Source organism: Gavia stellata, chromosome Z, assembly GCF_030936135.1.
Source record: "Gavia stellata isolate bGavSte3 chromosome Z, bGavSte3.hap2, whole genome shotgun sequence".
In the NCBI taxonomy this organism is placed as follows: domain Eukaryota; kingdom Metazoa; phylum Chordata; class Aves; order Gaviiformes; family Gaviidae; genus Gavia; species Gavia stellata.
The window spans coordinates 49,619,553-49,637,364 of NC_082637.1; the positions used below are offsets into that span (position 1 = coordinate 49,619,553).

The 17,812-nt window shown below is 36.2% G+C and overlaps 1 protein-coding gene across 3 annotated transcripts in view; it reads left to right on the forward strand.

Annotated features, from left to right (window-relative positions):
* SPIN1 (spindlin 1) overlaps positions 1-17,812 on the forward strand; it is a 58,437-nt gene that overhangs the window by 14,554 nt on the left and 26,071 nt on the right. For 2 of the 3 annotated variants that reach the window (XM_059833853.1, XM_059833854.1), the window contains exon 2: positions 16,463-16,688. In XM_059833853.1, the coding sequence (XP_059689836.1) occupies positions 16,637-16,688 (52 nt within the window). In that variant the 5' untranslated portion in view covers positions 16,463-16,636. Of the gene's footprint in view, positions 1-15,342; positions 15,376-16,462; positions 16,689-17,812 lie in introns of those variants that run through there. The other variant, XM_059833855.1, reaches the window with a different exon arrangement.

A 17,812-nucleotide genomic window follows, 5' to 3' on the forward strand; every position in this document is an offset into this window, starting at 1 on the left:
CTAAGTGGTAAACTCTACCACTGTTTTTAAAGCTGTTTGGTTAAACTCTTATAGTTGTTCATGATGGTTCCATAGTAGGAGGACAGAAGAATATGAAATTGAAATATGCATTCTCTTGGCATGAGCAAATCATTCCAGAATAAACAAAAGAGGTGGTGCTTATCCATGCTGCTTGAGCGAAGAGTAGACTAGGGCTCTAAAACATCTCTTTAAAAATGCTCTATGTATGTGTCTTTATTGTTCTGATACCAAAGGTGTGCATAATATTGCAGTCATGGGCAAATTTTTTTTTCAAAATTAGTTCTGCTGTGCCAAAGAGTGACTGAAAGGTTGGTGTATAGATAAATGTTTCGCTTGTTCTTCTCAACTGTTGGAAAGGAAATAGACTAGAAGCTGTTTTTTTACTGAAATCTGTACATGAATTAATGTGGAATTCAAAATTTTATGTTGGCAAGCACATTTTGTGTTTTTAATTAAGCTGTTGCAAGTTCATTTGGCACTAGTCAATTCTTTTATTCCTTCTTTAGCTTGATTTCTGTTCAGTAGAACAGCCACTGCATGTGTTTTTAATACCAAATTTCAGATCCAGTTTTTTTGGATTCTTGTGTTCAATTTTTGGTATGTATTTTTTGAACTAATATGGGAAACAAGGAGTTTTTCATAGGGCAAGCATATGGCAAAATATCACAGAGTCCCTTAGCCAACTATTATTGAATCTGGTAGTGACATTGTAAAGGTGGGAAGCAGATCAAATAAGAAACTATTACATTTAAATCAGTTTAATTTTAGACAAATGCTTAATATCTAACTTCACTGTTGATAACCCCTAAAAAACATTAAACCTGCAAGGCTTTCTGGAACCCATCTTTGGAGAACTTAACTTTCTTTTGTTTTCTGGGTTATTTGGCAGGCACATTGTTGTCATTTCCCCCTGAAACCTGGAGGGAATTTCAGAAAGCTAGTTGTATTTAGTGTGAGACTAAACTTCAAACCTGTAATTGAAAAGAGCTTTTTTATTCTTGCTGCGTTCTTGGTGTGGCATGTGTCTGTCATTTCCCACTCCCAACCTCTTTTACCTCAGGAGTTTTGTTTTTCTTTAATTACTTTGTCACATTGGTTTTGTCAGTGGCTTTTTTCGTTGCCTGTGTGTTGATGACTAGCTCTTTTCCCTTTCAGGCAAAGTCCTATGCCTATAGTTAATTGTCGCCATCAGCTGATGTACTGATAGCTTGTCTGGTTTAGTGAACATGTAGTGTTATCACTGTCACTTACTTCTAATCAGGCCATATGACTTCAGGTTTGGCATTTAAAGATTAGTGCTCTTTGGATGTTAACTCCATAACCAGTGATGCACAATTCCTTTAGTAGTGGCTTATAGGCCTTTCCTGGCCTTTTTTCTTTCCCTGAAGAACTCAGGAACATTCAGAGCAGCACATAATTAAACATAATGAAGAAGGCTTTGATCAGTTCCCAAGCTGTTTCCAGTTGATTCAAAGACCCAAACAATGGGAGAGGCCTTGATCTGTGAACTATTGAGCTGGACCAGCCAAGATGAGCACCTCTTGCAGGTGCATCTGTCTGTTCATCAAGGGAAGATCAAGAACTTTAAGAACCCGGACAGAAGTCAGCTAATTCCTACACAACAGTACTGGTCTGAATGATGTATGCATTTAATAGAACTTCTTGCTGCCTTTTATATGAAAAACAAAGGATGAAAAAATAGGTTAACACGTGATAAAAGTACACCTTTCTTGTGATGAAAGTCAAGTTAGTCATGCCCTTCGTCCTTATTTGTCCATCTTTTTTAATTCCACAAATGGAAAAACCATTGGCCTCTGGTTAGCTTATCTGGTAGCAGTGGGGGAGGACTCGTCAGTTTTTTGTATCAGCATTTCCAGTGCTACTGCAAAGATCACTCAGTGTATCATATACATGCAGGTGTGACAGAAACTGCATGCTATGCAAGTTCCTAAAGTTCAGCGAAGTGTATTAATTCACTGGTTACACCGAATACAAAGCTAAGCATACAAGTGGTTTTTGTATTGCTTTCACTTTAGTGACTTCTATCCCTGACACATAAATAAGGCTGCCAGTTGAAGGTTGTTGTGGAGCTGTGCTAGAATATTTTATGGACAACTAAATGTTCAGAGTTTACTGAAGCATAATATTTCTGATTATTTCGACAATTTTCTGCCATGGTTCTTTCTCCTGTTAGTTAAGAGTTCTTGTCTAAACAGTTTAAACAGCAATATCAGTCACTAATGGGCTGGAATGATGCAAATTTGTCTACAGTTATTTATAAGGATTTCTTACTTTCTGTTGAGCTTACGTTAACTTCAAGTAACCGCTTGCCAATCTTTTACCGCTCTTTAGGAAACAGATTTAAAAAAAACTGATCGTGAATTGTCCCACATCTTGGATTGTTTTGGTCAGTTTTCATTGCTGCCTGTCTGAGGGTTGAAAAGTGTCCAGTCAATCACTGCTATTAAAAGCTTGTGCGGGCAAAATGGATGAGTTCTTGCTGTTGAAGTTCATTGGGTTAATATTCTTTTTGTTCATCATGTAGGTATCGAGGTATACTTATGGACACTTGTGCTATGTGGTGAGTTTTCAGGTGTTTGTGTATACCAGCATCCCTGTCTGGAAATTTGTCATTACCTCATCATTATTTAGTCATTGTGTTTTTTTAAAAAAATGCTGTGTTTTTGCTCCATAAGGATCTGTAACAATGGTTACAAGAGCTTTTGTAAATTTTGAGAAAGAAAACGCGTAATCTCGTAGAACAGAAGTGATTTTCTTCAATACAGTGAGGTATTGTGAAGGAATTGTATCAGAACAGATTGATTTCATCCATCAGCTAGCCTTCTTCACATGAAAACATCACTTAATTTAACCTATTTCTTTCTTATACTTACAGCTTCCATAAATTGTTGGTGCACATAAATTTCCATAAATTGTTGGTAGTTTTTGTTAGGAAGGTTAGTTTCTTCAGCTGTGAAAGATTCTTTTAGGTATAACATGTTACATGGTGTCCTATGGAGTTCTAATAAACAATGCTTAGCATGTCCTTGGATTAGTTTTCATTCAAGTTCCATTAGTGATATGAAAGATAAAATGCAAGCATGCTTACAAAAGCTGAGAGAAGAATTTTAGGCAGCGTACTTTAAAAATAAAAATGGTAAGTATAGAGGTATAGTAAATAGAAAACACAAGATTTGGAAAATATGCTTTAGCTATAATCAATTTAACCTACCTTTAAGGAAACAGCTTAAAATAGATGATAATTTTGAGGACTTTTTTAAGGGCTACTTCTCCAAGATGCTATTTCATTATACATATTACAGGGAGGGGGGAAGGCACTTACTATCTGTCTTTAAGCCTTCAGCATGCAGAATAATTCAGGAGTAGTTGGAAAAGCTGTAGATAAATAACGTAGACAAAACCGAAGCAAGTTTTCCTAAAATTGTCTGAGTTGGTAACACTTTTTTAAAAGATAGTAAATGCTGATTAAACTCAGATGCATCTTGAGACTTCAGTTTAGTTGGTTTAGGGGGGGGGTTTGTTTGGTTAGGGATTTTTGCATAACAATTTTTTTAATGGTGTGGTGCTGTATAGATTATGTTGTCTACTGTTGAGGGAAAAAATGTTCTTCCATTGTTCTTCAAAAAAGCTAGAATAATGATTTTCCTAAGCCGTATGAAGAGAATTGCATGGTTTGACAAATTAATCTTGCTTTGAGGGCCAAGATGATCATACTTTGCTAGGTGATTGGACTACCTCCATATTAGTAGAATTAAGTGTTAAGGCTTGTAATAGAAGAAATAAAATTCACCAACTTGTCAGTGAAATTGTAATTTAATTGCCTGTCCTGGGAATTAAGGAAAGAGAAAGCAAGGAGGTTTCTTTTCAACCAAATCTTCCTCTTGCAGCAGAGACATATTAGCTTAATCTCCAAATCTGCTAATACAGAAAAGCAGCCTTTTGTAATAGTTTTCACAGAAACAAGATCACATTAAATGACACTCTTGCCTTTTCCTGTTTAAGTGTTACACTGGGTTAGTAGGAGATCTCAGCAGAGGAACTTGATTCCAGCCAGCTTTACAGGTGGACAGATGTTAAATGTAATGTAAATGGAGAGTTTTAAAATACACGATTGCCTAAGCTGGGTTTTAAAACAGGTGATCCAGAGAACCTTTCAGTGTTGACATTTAAACCTAGAAAAGTTAGCTTGTTTTTTAAAGAGGACTAGCAAGACCCAGCCTTTTGTAAGGAGATAAAACTCACATGCCTAAGGCTGAATTACAGTAATTTTTCACTTAAAAAAAAAATTAACAGTGCAATGCATTGCTAGTGGAACTAGCTACTATGAGGAATACTTGTGCATCTGAAGGCCTTCTAGAAACAGCTGTATTTGTAGAGAAGCTCAAGATAGATTTTGCAATACTTAGATCCTGTTAAAAATGGCATGAGAAGGAGATGCTGAGTTGCTGAGAAATTGGGCCAAGTTTCAGTCCATTGTTCACAGCTGGAGTATTTGGCCTCTAAAAGGATATTGACAGTGCCTGAAGCATTTCTAATGCCAGTAGTTTTTGTCACATGTTGCATGCCATGTAGAGTAGACAAAGTCATGTCTTAATTGTGATAAAAGATACTATCAAAAGAAGAAAACTATAAATGAGAGCTGTTCCTGCTCTGAAAACTTCTTTAGCTGCAGAAAACAGGGAAGAAACTCCTGTGTAGTTTAGTAGGCATCTACTTACATATCTATACTATTTCAACAAAGCAATAGTAAGCTGGTGAGAGAACAATATTATGTGATTGCCTCCTGTAAAAGGGAAACAAACTGTCCCCTGAGTATGTGGAACAGGAATGGACTTCCTCTGGAACTACAACTGATAGCCTTAGTTACTTTGCTGACTTTAACAATAAGAAAACTTTTTGCTCTTTCTCTAGGAAATATTGGTTATCTTAATCATTCTGTATACCTCAAGACTGTCTCTTGCTTGATGTATGCAAAGTGCTCATCTGTGTCAAGCGATAATCATATTTTGCATTCAGCTGTAGTAGGTGAAGTTCTTTCTGAGTTTAGAGCTCTTCCACCTTTTAAACGCATAAGGTGAAGGGGTCACTTGAATTAACCAGTATAGTTCTTTCTCTAGCTGTACACAGTTGTGTATGCATGGATACACATGCTTGAAATTCATTCTGACCAGTGCTTGTTTCCATGAGCTGTCTTCCTAAGTTAAGTGTTTGCTGCTGAAGGGTGAGGAAAATCAACTGTTTTCAGTTGCGTATTCACTCATCAAGGGAGAAGGGGTGGTGAAGTTAGAGCTAGTAAAGTGTTTGGCAGGACTTCGCTTCTTAACAAACAATCTTAACTAATTTTGGTTGATTTGCAGCATTTGGTAAAATTACTTATTTTAAACTGGAAGGAGATTTTAAGAACGCTTCCAAATCCTGTTTCACCTCTTTTGTTCTTAAAGTTGTGACTAGTAATGTAAGATCAAAGGTATGAGCTGTTGAGTTTAATGTTTTAAAAACGGTTTCTCTTTTAAACAATAAGAAATTGCAATCTACTTGCTTACATGTGCCCTGTGTTTTGCTGTTGACTGGCTGAGACTGTTGAATACTTAAGTGAAAATTATTTATGACTTGTCAAATATCAGTTTTCTGACAAACGTTGTTCATTAATGAAGATTCAGTACTTCATTGCAGTATCTATTCGACCTGAGAGCTGCCAATATGTTAGAAAGCATATTCACCTTTAGATTTTCATTAAGGCAGTAGCTGATGAACTGAATTTCTGCTATAGGCTTTTTATTAATTTGGATGGCCTTACAAATTTAATTGTAAACAAGAGATCATTGGGTGGAAGGGGCCCACTGATTCTAAAACGTTGTGGAGAAACAGCCATCCTCTAACAAAATGATGTAAAGAACAGTGTGTAGGAGCTGGTCAAAATACATTAGTGTAAGATCAGGGATTAAAAATGGCTTCCTTTTATTCCATTTTGGATTGGTGGGATGACAGTGTGGTTGGGAAATGCTTCTAAAGAAGGCATATAAGAATTTTGTGGTGCTGTGAGTCTGCCCATGTTTCTGTTTATAGTGGAAGCTAGTTCATGTTCAAATTTGTGAGCACTCGTTTGCAATTACTTTTGACTGCCTGAGATCAGCCATTAAGACTTGCATCTCATATTCTGGATGTATGCTTTAAGCTCTCTGCAGTTCTAATAACTTTGAACTTCTAATAAAATTTCAGTCAAAATTGCTTAATTGTCTTCATGATGATATAACTAGGAAAAACAGTTTTATTTTTACTGCAGAAAGAAACTGTAGCCTTCTTGATCAAATTCTTCAACCATTAGATCAGAGAGGTGAAACTGAAGAGTATAAAGAGTATATGTATCTCTGATAAGGACAGAGCATGTTTTTACAAAGAAAAAAAATAGTGAACTGCTAATGAAAAACTTCAACTCCTAACAAATAAGCACTGAGCAATTCCTGTTCATGCATACTTAGCAGATACCCACTGGTGTTTGGCAGGAAAGCTCCCTAAGTCCCTGCATATGTTTTCTTTCTATCCAGCATTGTGTGGGCTGGATAGGATTGCAACCATGATTCGGTAGTGTGTCATCTGTTGTGCTGCTGAAGACGACCAGTGAGACTTTTTCTGTTTGTAGTCTGTGTTCTGCTTCCTGCTTTTTTAAATGGTTTTGGCTTTGACTGAAATGCAGAGTTTTTCAGATGTCTAAGTTACTTGTGACAAGTAGCCCTCAGTGAGAAACGAGAAATCAGAGAAGCATGAACTGCAGCTAGTTTTGCAGACAGACTAGGACAGAAAAAAGTACTGCAGTGGTCCCAAGAGAGTAGTGCTATGAGGAACTATGTTAAAAAAAAAAGTTGGGCAGCTGATTGAACTGATCATTGTCAAATGACTGGAGGATATTTTCTGTAAAGCAGTGGTAAAATGACTTAAGTAAAGGAAGCCTGGAGGCTGAAGTCAGAGAGAAGGGTAATGCAGAAAGATTATAAGGCAGTGCTTGGATAATAAGTTCTTTAAAGTTTAGAAAGAAATGAAAGACTACTTGGTTTGCTTTAATTCAGTGTTCTGGACTGGCAGATAGGTTTAGAAACTATGGTGGAGTGACAAATGGTTTTGACAGGTAAAAAGACCTAGCTAATCTGGGAGGGTAACTGATGTGTAATAACTGTGGGCAGAGCCACGCAAGTTAGGTGCTGACAGTGGCACAGACTTCTTAACCTGATACCCTCAGTAGAAGCACTTGAATGTACATATGTGATATTAGTAGTCACTTCTGTTGTGTGCTCATTAAGGCTTAGCTCATCTCTAAACCAGTTATTATCCATGTACTTAATGTTGTGAAATGTAAGAAGAGCAGAGCTCTAAAGAACATGGAAAGAATTAATTGTTTTTTATAAAGAAAGCTGTATGTGATTAGGGTGAAGCAAATGTAACGGGTGCATGACTTTGCCTTTAATATTTGTTTAACTCTTATTAAATAGCCATACATTGTGGCAAGTTCCAAGGATCCTACTAGGAAAAAATTTTGTAATGATTTACATGCCTTAAAGTAAGAGAAAAATTTCCTAGAGTTAGAATAAAAGTCTTTAAAAAAAATAATAATTTAGACACTTTTTCAACTTATCAAACAGTGTCTGCATGCAAAAAAATTGAATTAACTTTGATATTTCCAGCGTTTGATTTCTAAATTGTACTTTTCTTAAATGTAATTTTTAGATAAGGTTCAAATATTTTAGGTTATTTTCAGGATTCACTGTATTGCACAGTGCTCCTTTGCTTTGTGTTTTAGTTTGCATGTTCTTTGAGCAGATTTTCTTTAATTGCTCTGAAATCGGAAATCTAAGTAAAATCTAAACATTAGTTACATTGTTATCTTGGAGTTTCAACAGCTTGGGCTACAACAGTTCTTACTGCAGTTCTGTAATTCAATCGTGGACTGTGTTTTGCAGTGTTCTTAGAAGCACAGGATTTGCTGAAATAAGATCGAGGGAAAACTGTCTCATAGATTTAACATATGTTGTGAAGCAAGTTCTCCATTGGATTTCATTGATCAAAACCCTATGTATTGGGGTTCTTAGTCCCACTTTCTCTTTCATTTAACAGGCCTTACTCTCAAGTATCTGAAGTCATAGTTTTAGGCAATTTTGATTTATAAAGTGATTCTGATATGACCCAAGTGATGAAGTTTAGTTGTAAAACTTAATGATATCAATATTGTCACTCAGTTATTTGACAATTACATTTTACTGCTGCATGAAGTGTTGATGACACTGAGGCTTAATGTCAAGCCTCTGAGAACTTTTATAGATCTTTCTATGTGAAGCAGCAGAGACATCCAGTTCAATTTCATAACTTCTGGGTGACAGTCTGTGTAGGGTAACTGCTAATTCTGTGTAGCACTTGACTAGACATTAAGAAGCAAGTTATGGTGCTCTCTAAAAGTAGTCCTCTGACCGTTTGTTAAGTCAGCAAGAAAATAGATGTGGCTTATTTAACTTGTTAACAGTTAAGGCACTTTTAAACTTCTGATCAATTCTATCCTTAATCCTTTGTCCTGATCCTATGATCCTAATTTCATGCTAGAAAAGAAATCTCTTTGTGGGAAGGCTTTTTATGCATTGATCTCATAGCTCTCTAGGCTTCTAGGATAGGGTTTCATTACCATAACTGCACATTAAGGCTTCCCACACAGTGATTTCATTAACTACTTGGACAGATATTGGAGAGTTAATAATGGAAGTTCTTACAGGTTATATTGAGATTCCTACCTAACTTTTATATGTAGGAAACTGTAGAATATACTTCAATGTCTCTGATGGATCAGGCTTTACCTTCTGCTTTTGTTTGCTAAGAATTTGGACAATTTGTTCTGAGGGCTTTTTTCCTGCCCCACTGAAGAATAAATAGAAAAACTAGACTGGTACAATCTGGGGCATCATAACCCTGATGGTAAATACCAGTTCTCTTATGATGTGTTTGTACCTACTCAAAATACTAAGTCATGTGTTTGAATGTGCTGAAAATGCTATCATCCGCATGAAAGATTCTGCAAAGGAAGAAAGCCAGATATTCTCTCTAAGGGGTACCCAAATGGCAGATGAAAACAATGGTATTGTGTAAACAGATAAACATTATATGGGGAATGGTGGGGTGGAACTGGGAGAGAAAGAGGAAAAGAAATAATACGAAGGGCATGCAGGCTGCGCTACAGTATACGTGCCTGATTTTTGGCGACTGTTATGGTCAAAAGTTGCTGCTAATTAGCTGTAATAGCTTTAATCTAGACTGGAAAAAAGAAAGTTAATTGAAATATATCTGAGGTACTTCTGTGCTTTCACTGTACAGATGGTCAGATAGCTGTTTGTCAGATAGCTATTAGGCTCTGCCAGGCTAACAGCTGACCTGCTAGTTGAGTCATCTCTGGGCAGTTTATCTTGGGCAGTTTGCTATTTACACTTTTCCTCCACTTGCGGCCTACTGAGTAAAATCTTTCAGCTGTGTAAATGCAGTGCATTCCATGAGGAATCTGTTGGAACTATGTTTATGGTATGCCACTTGTGGAGACTGTCGCTTTTCGAGGCCAGAGTCTCACATTCATGCTGGATATGGAGTTTATACTGAGGGCTAGCACAGAATACCAAGCCAATCAGATGAGAATGAGATGACATCACTGTAATTTGTAGTTGACCAGAAAGTCTGAAATAATCCTTTGATTGCAGTAGGATTTAGATGCACTTTAGAAAGTGCATCTTGGTATATTACTAAAAAGTAGGAGTTCGATTCTAGATACCTAAACTTTCAAAAAAGTAGTTCTTACGATGTGGAGAGACTTTGCATCCTTCTGTGCTTAATTTCTAGACAGCTAAACTTTAGTAATCAATTTCACTGGTGTGGCACTAGTCAGATGGATTGACTGTTTTCTTGGGCTGGAAAACATTTGGGAAAGCTCACATTTTACAGTTGTTTTTTCACCTATGGACTTTATTTTAAGAATGCAACGCATACTTCTGTGAATGTTTAAGTCAAACACCCTACTCTTCATTGTAGGGTGCTTAGAATTTACTTTCTGAAACTGATCTCCCTCCCAGTAATCCAGGGCTTTTCAAGGAGCAGATGCCTGCAAAATACGTCCAAATGGGATATAGTGTGTTCTTCCTGTAACTTTAAGCAGTTGTCCAGGATTATAGTGTCAAATGTGATTACTCTGGGTTTTGGGGTTTTGTTTGGTGTTTCTCTGTAGAAAGTGAAAAATACTACTTGTTTTTGTGTTTCAGGCTATTGATGGATGTGTGCTGTAATGCAGACAAGAACACACTTAACTTCTGTGCCTTGCATCTCCCACAGTAACTATTTATGTAAGCATAAGGGTAATGCAGACAAGACTAAAAATTACTTTATAACCTTTTGGAGGAAATAACATCTTTTTAGCATTTAACCTGTAACATTTTTTTTAAATCAGAAATAGGTGCAGTCTGACATGGGGACTGAGAATCCTGTGTTCTCCTGCTCTCTTTACTGGTGCTTTTACTACAATTTAGAACTGTAGTGTGGGAGTTCTGAAAATTAGTTTTGCAAGATGATACTCTGATGCTGGGAGGGTGGTCATTAAGTCTCTGAAATTAAAAAAGATAAGCAAGTTTGTTTAAAATACTGTTTTATAATACTGACTCTAATGAAGTTCTTACTGCTGCCTTTGCAAAGTGGGTGAATAATACACTGTCAGAGTTTATTTCAAATTACATCTGTTGCAAAAATAAGAGTTCTTAAATGCTAAGTTGGATTAAATGAGAGAGACTGCTTTAATGATGTATGTCAAGAGGAAAATGCAGTGGAAATAAAGAACAGACTCTACTGTTGTCTCAGTAACAGCTAAATTTTGGTAGTTCAAGAGGGGAAAAAAAAGCATGGATAGGAAACATTGGAAATTATACTTTCAGGACTTCTCTCTGGCTGTTCTTTCCTTTTCTCCTTTTTTTGTGTAAGTGTTTGCATGTGTTCTTGTAAAACTATACTAATGCTTCAAGTTAATGAAGTTAATTTAAAATAAATCACATTTCGCTTGAAATACTGTTTCTAACTTTAGTAGAGCTATGGGAAGGACCTGTGCTGAAAGGTGGTTTGGACAAAATTTCTTCAAACTGTTGCTTGAGATAGACTTCTGAAAGATTAGTATCCTTTGTAAAGCTACCTATCGAATTCTGAACCATTGGGATAATTCATCAAAATAATATTACTGCTGATGGTTGTTCTTCTACTATAGTGTTTTCATTTTTTTACAATTCCTAAATTATGTCAGCTTCCCTGTTTTTATGCTATAATATGAAGTTCTTCAGAACTTATCAGCAAACCCTTTTTTGCTCTATATGGTAAAAATCTGTCCATTTGTTTGTGCTAAAATGTTTTAATAAATAATTATATGTAGAAACTGCAGTGTGCTGTCTCTTGCATTCTGTATTGTTAACACAAAGTTAAAATACAGTCATAGTCTGATCCCTAGAATTCGAGTGTATGCATGAAGGTAACTTAAAATTTTATTTATGTTTTTGTATCTATCATAGAATCAGAGTGGTTTGTGTTGGAAGGTACCTTTTAAAAATCATCTAGTCCAGCCCCCCTGCCATAGGCAGGGACATCTTTCACTAGATCAGGTTGCTTGAAGCCCCATCCAACCAAATATATATGCATTTGTGTGTGTGTGTTTATATATATGCTGCTTGTTTCTGTACAATTGTAAACAGGTAATGCATCTATGGGTAGAGGAAAACCTACAGAGGCTGTCATGGGGGAGGGATAGTAGTACTTGATTTGGGATCTTTCAACTTGTAAATCCATAGTTGAAATGTATTGCTCTCATGGTTGTCAGCTGTAAATCACTTCTGTATTCAGTTTACATGCTGTAATCTTTCTTCTCAGACATCAGATGTTACTACCCACACAAAATCCTAGTGATAAGAAAAAACAAAAGTTCTTAACCAATATGCTCGATAAGCCTGTAGAATACCTCAAAACAAATTTGGAATTTGAGTGGCTGAATTTTTATACCACAGGAAAGTGTTGGGGGTTTTTTATTAGGGAAGGAAAAAAGTAACACAAACTAAAACCGGGCATATATTTTTATTCCCCCTGTTATTTAGGAGGTACTTTAACATTAAGATTGCCTTTGGCAGGGGGTGGGTGGGGTGGGGGTGTGCAAGAGACTTGCATAAGATGATCTTTTCTGTTCATATAGTAAGAATTAGGGAGTCTAAATAACATACATGCTTTCTCCAACTTGTTAGTGCTGAAACTGTGGTACTTCTTCAACTGAAACATGTACCAGCAGTTCTGAGCTGCATTACAGATACCACAATACTACTTACCAAGGAGTCTTTTCAGCTGATGTATTTCATTTCAGAATGACTTCTTCCACCACTCAGTCTTGTGATGTGCTGGTCCTTCACTGAACAGCTATCAGTGCAAACTATTTGAGCGGTGGAGTTGCACGCAAGAGAAATGTTGTAAATATCAAAGTGAAAATGTTGGAGTCCACCAGGTGGTGCCAGAAGGCCTGCTGGCGGGCAGCTCTGAAAGCAGGAACAGACCCCCTGAGAAGGTGTGAGCCTGTAGTTAACATCAGGGGGTGTATAATCTGGATTTGCAGTTCTGTATCGTAAGAGTTACAGGCAACTCATGCTATTACCCTCCATCTCTGTCTAAACTTTTACCCTGAAAGCAATGCCTCAGCAAATGTTCTGGTACTATTTTCTTCTGTGTTCATGATGTTAAGGTTTAGATGTGCTACTTAGGAGTGAAGCACATAACTTTGTGGGTTTGGAGCCATTAGCATTAATTATCTCAGCTATGGTTTTGTGCTACTGACATCCCTCTTCCATGGATAGTAGGGTCATGAAGTTCTCACTAGAATGCAGTAAACAACATTGTGCTGTGTGTTGCAGCGAAATGCGTGTAATTTGGTGGAAAAACAATCATGAAAGTTATTTTAGGTGCTTACACTTATTTTCATGGAGTTTAAAAGCTCATGTAAAAACATTTTAATGTTTCTAAACAAGTTTATAGAGGGGGTTAAGCTGGTTCACAGTGAAAGCTGCAGTCTGTGTGCATGCTGTTTTTTCCTCCTTTTGCCTTTATACTGAAATATTTTTAACACAACTTTTTCTGTCTTAATATTGTGTCTTCCTCCCTACTCTGATAGTATGATTGCACTATTCTTATTAAAATTGGTATGATAATTTGTAGGGTTTGCGTTTTTAGTCTAACAACCTTCTGTGAAACAGTCCACAATAATTAGAACAGTATTGGACAAAGTAGTCATCTTATTTCCACATTGGTTTTTTTGTAAGTGTGCTGTGATCTAGGAAGGTTTGTAAAAACAAACAAGCAAAACACCTGGGCTGGTGAGTAGTTGCAGATGATAAGTCAAAAGAATGCCTGTCTTTAAGTGAAACCTGCAGCTGTGCTGCTGGTGACCTGTGCTGTCAGGTCTTGGGGAAATCGGTGCCTAACTGGTAGGCAGTGGCACTTCTCTTCTGAAAGTTACTATCAGTCTGTAATGACTAGTATAACTTGGTTTGGATGTGTCACTTCAGATCAAAAAAAGCTACTTGTGTTGGTTTTGCTATACCTGCTGCTATCAACAGAATTACTGTGAAAAGTTGATAGTTCCTAAGCCATCTTATACACCCAAACAAAGGTGTTTCTACTCTTCCTTAACAGTATAGCTTATTGCTACTGAGTATGTCAGAAGTGTGTTAAAAACTTCTTTTCTACTTTTCTGTGGAATGTGATGCTCTTCGAGGCTTGTAATAAAACTTTGTTATAAAAGTTCTTGCATTTTGTGCATCAATTTTTTTCTTCATGATTTTCCGTATTAAGAGTTTAAGATATTTGCATGATGGTGTTAAATGTGTTACGTCATTCATCATATTTAAGAATCCTAAGTTTTACGGGTTTGGGTTTATTTTTAATCAAATAAATGAGACTGAGTTACATATGCTTTAAAAGTCAAGATGTTCTCAAAGTACATCAGTTTATTTTCAGAAAATTAGGTTTCATCCTTCCTTATTAGTATCTTCAAAACTGTCAGTGTGAAACTGAAATGTAAGCTGAATTCAGAATACTAGTTTTAGGAAAACTCAAGTTTAATTTGCTTTCAGCGAAAAATCTTCAGTGAGGTTTTGCATTAGGAACAACTACTGGCTTAGTTTCTAGAAAATCAGTTTGAACTGCTGAATCAGGTTTTGACTTCAATAGCCTTGGGTCCTTATGTTCAGAGTGAAACACTTCATTAAGTGCTAGCAAATGAGTTGTGACTTTAAAAGGATTAGGAAGTAATTTTCCTATTTAGAGGTATGCCTTCAGATTTGTGGCATAGTAGTGATGGGGGGCATACCATAGGAAAAAAGTTAACTGGTAGAAAACCACAACTTTTGTGCTGTTTTAGTTATCTTTATAAACATAGCTATTTAATGGCCAGTGAAATTAAAATATCTATAGAGTATTTTACATTTTTGCCATGAATTGGAAATCGGGGGGGAGGTATATAATAGATACAGGTGTTATGAAACATTTACAGCTTGAATAACAGGTCAACGGCTTACTTCCAAAGGGTATGTTAGTTTCTAAATATGAAGGATTTTCATGGTTTGTGGTTTTGTGGCAGGGGATTGTTTGGTTTATGGTTTTTTGGGGTTTTTTTGGTGGTGGGTTTTTTAAATAGAAAAATATAATACTAGATTACAGTTGATTCTCAACTAATAGCTCTCCTGGAGGAAAAAACTGGATCTCTCTTGTATGATTATGCAGTGCCTGTGAGACTGAATATGGTATTATATCACAGCGGTGCTTTAAATTCAGAGTTTGTTTTCATAATAGCTGATGTTTCTGCGCTAATGTATTTTAATCCATAGTAAAATATTTTTTAGTTCAGTAGAAAAAAACAATCCTTGTCCTGTGTTCTAATGAAGTAGTTAAGCAAGCTAATGACTTCCTTTTGCATCTTCAAGTGCTTTTTAAAAGTTGACTATTGTTGCCCTGGTATCATTCAGCATTGTTGTGTATACGCTGATAGATCTCAGGAAGAGAGGAAATGTGAAAAAACTACTAAGTTCTGTAAATGAATTTTTAGCTTTAATTTCACACATTCTTACAAATTCCTGACTGTGAATGCCTAAGTTAGCTCTTCCAAACATAGTATGGATCTTTCTAACAATTTACTGAACGTTTGTCTCCCCTGTTGCTGTTTTTTTCCTAGGAGTATTTCTCTGTGTTGCTGTAATGTTCCTAGAAGTTAATGGATGTGATTCATGGAAGAATTGGCAAGTAGTGTTAGATGTAAATGCTTTTTTCTGTATAACAGTTTTACCATACCTCAAGGCATGTCCTTGTATGTTCCCTTATTCAGTAAGGCAGGAGCATACCATACAGTTTTTCCCTCAGTTGGGTCACCTAGTTCGGGGCATTCCTCTGTTTTTTAACCCCTGTATGAAAATTGACAGCAGGTTCCAAAACTAAAGTAAAAGAGGCAAAACTAGAGCTGATTAACAGACTACAGAGAACGTGATTACAGGAATGACATTTCTTAAGGAAGTGAGGCTAAAAGCATGATCTGACCTCACTTGCCTTAGCTGTGTGCAACACTGAAGTAATGGATTAATCTGGATAAATGTTTCCTGTCCAAAAATGTTACTCTGAAATAAGTTAACCTGTAATTCTTCAAATTTTCAGGTGATCACAAGTTTCTGTAATTAAATCCTGAAAATTACTTCAAAAAGTTGTCCTCGCTTATCTCCCTCACCTAGAGGAATGCAATGACTAAATGTTTTAGGAATCTAATGAGTTTAGATGTAGAGAATCGCCAAAAACTTCTCCAGATCTTCCATTAACTGACTCAACAAATTGGTGGCTTGAGTAGTCATTGCAGTGGAATCAGTGTTTGGGGTACCTTCTGCATGGTGGATTTTTTCAACAGACTTTTTTTTTAACTTATATGAAGCAAAGTTCTTCTGCTATTTGGGTGTGAGGGTGTTTTTGTTTCTAATAAGTGGAAATAGTTGATTTGTGCTTTATGTCTGGTGAAGGTAGTACAGTTTCTTCTAAGCTAGCAGTCATTCTTCTCTGTACTAAGTTCAGTGGTTTTCAAGAAGCTTTCCTTTCTGTATGTAGTTGACTTTGATGTGATATGGAACTTGCCTATGAAAATGAGAGAGAAGTAGCAGCTCTAGTATTTATTTTGCTGTATTCTTGCCTGTATAGCCTCTGTTTACTGAGTGTTTTCAGAGTAACTGAATATGAAGGAACTTCCTGTTGGTTATGAAAACAAGCATTAAAGTGAAACAATATTTTTATCTTAACCAAGTCAGTTAATGCTTATCTTAATCAAGTCTCAAACAGTTTATATTTTACCTGTTATGTTTTTCAGAGTACTGTAATTCAAAGTGCATCTTCTACATTTGAGGAAGGACAAATTCATGATTGAATGGTGGATTAATAAGTAGCTGTCTTATTCCAAGAGTAAGAAGATATCCTGGGAGTTGGGAAGAACTGGATTTTCACCCTAGTCCAGCAGCTTTGCTGCTCACTTAAACACAGATGAATGAAGACCCCATTTGGAAAATCACCAGGTCAGCGGTCCAGAGCTGATGCAGGTGAGGTGTTTTTCTGGGTGGTTTTGGTTGGTTTTTGTGGGTAGAAAGTCTTATTACTTTATAGATTTTTTTTTTTTAAATATGTTAATGGATTTATGAAGGTGTTATCATTCCTGTCTTAAAAGAACATTTACTTTCATTGTAGAAGCTGATGAGTTGAAAAGGCATACGTAAATTCAATTTAGCAGTACAAATGTACATATAAGAAGTGTTTAATATAGTCTGTAATACTGAAGTTTTATTAGAACTGTAAGTTACATACAAATCTAAAAAGGAACAAAATCAATTTTATTCTAGGATTACACCAACATATTAAGGGGAGAATTTCTCTTGTTCATCTCAGAAGTGCTGGAACATAAACATAAATTTATTCACCACATTTGTAACAGTAAAACTCTTCGTGGTTTTACAGAAGCTCATCAGCTAGTAATTGTAAAAGAGAATCTCTTGAAAATACTACAGAAATGCAAATGCTGTTGCTACTGTGTCTGTTCTCTAAACTGAAATAGGTTAATCAAAGTATTTTAAAGCACTTTTTTTATTCAGAGAAATGCAAAATATGAGTAAGCATTCGTCTTATTACTAGTTAGGCTTATTCAAAGCTTTGCAGCTTGAAAGACTAATGAATCTCAGTCAGTGTTGTGTGCTTTGTAGTAAGGATTATCAGTAATGATGCAAAAAAGCAACAAGTGACCAATGAAGAATTGTTCTGCAGGTTGATACTTGATTCTGTATAAATTAAGCTGGACTCTACTTCGACTGTGCATTCTGCCTGGACTAGTGTGGGACAGGGACTAGAAGTTACCATTTGCAAGTTAGGAATTCTACAGACCAGCATTTTCAGGATGAAAAGATTGTGGATGAACATTGTTCATTCTGCTGTTCAATTATTTGCTTTTTAGTTGAACTTATTTAAATGTAAATTGTTGTGTGTATTTAGTAAATTTTTTTTTCTGGTATGATATTAATTTGGGCAGGGGGAAGGCAGTGCCCTTCCGATTTCCTGCTGCAGCAAACCTCACTAGTCAAGTGACCTGTGCAGGGAAAGACTTTGTAGGCACATGATGCAGCATATTTTCTATCACCAACCGTTGTGAATTGGTGCTTTTCTAAAAATCTCAAGA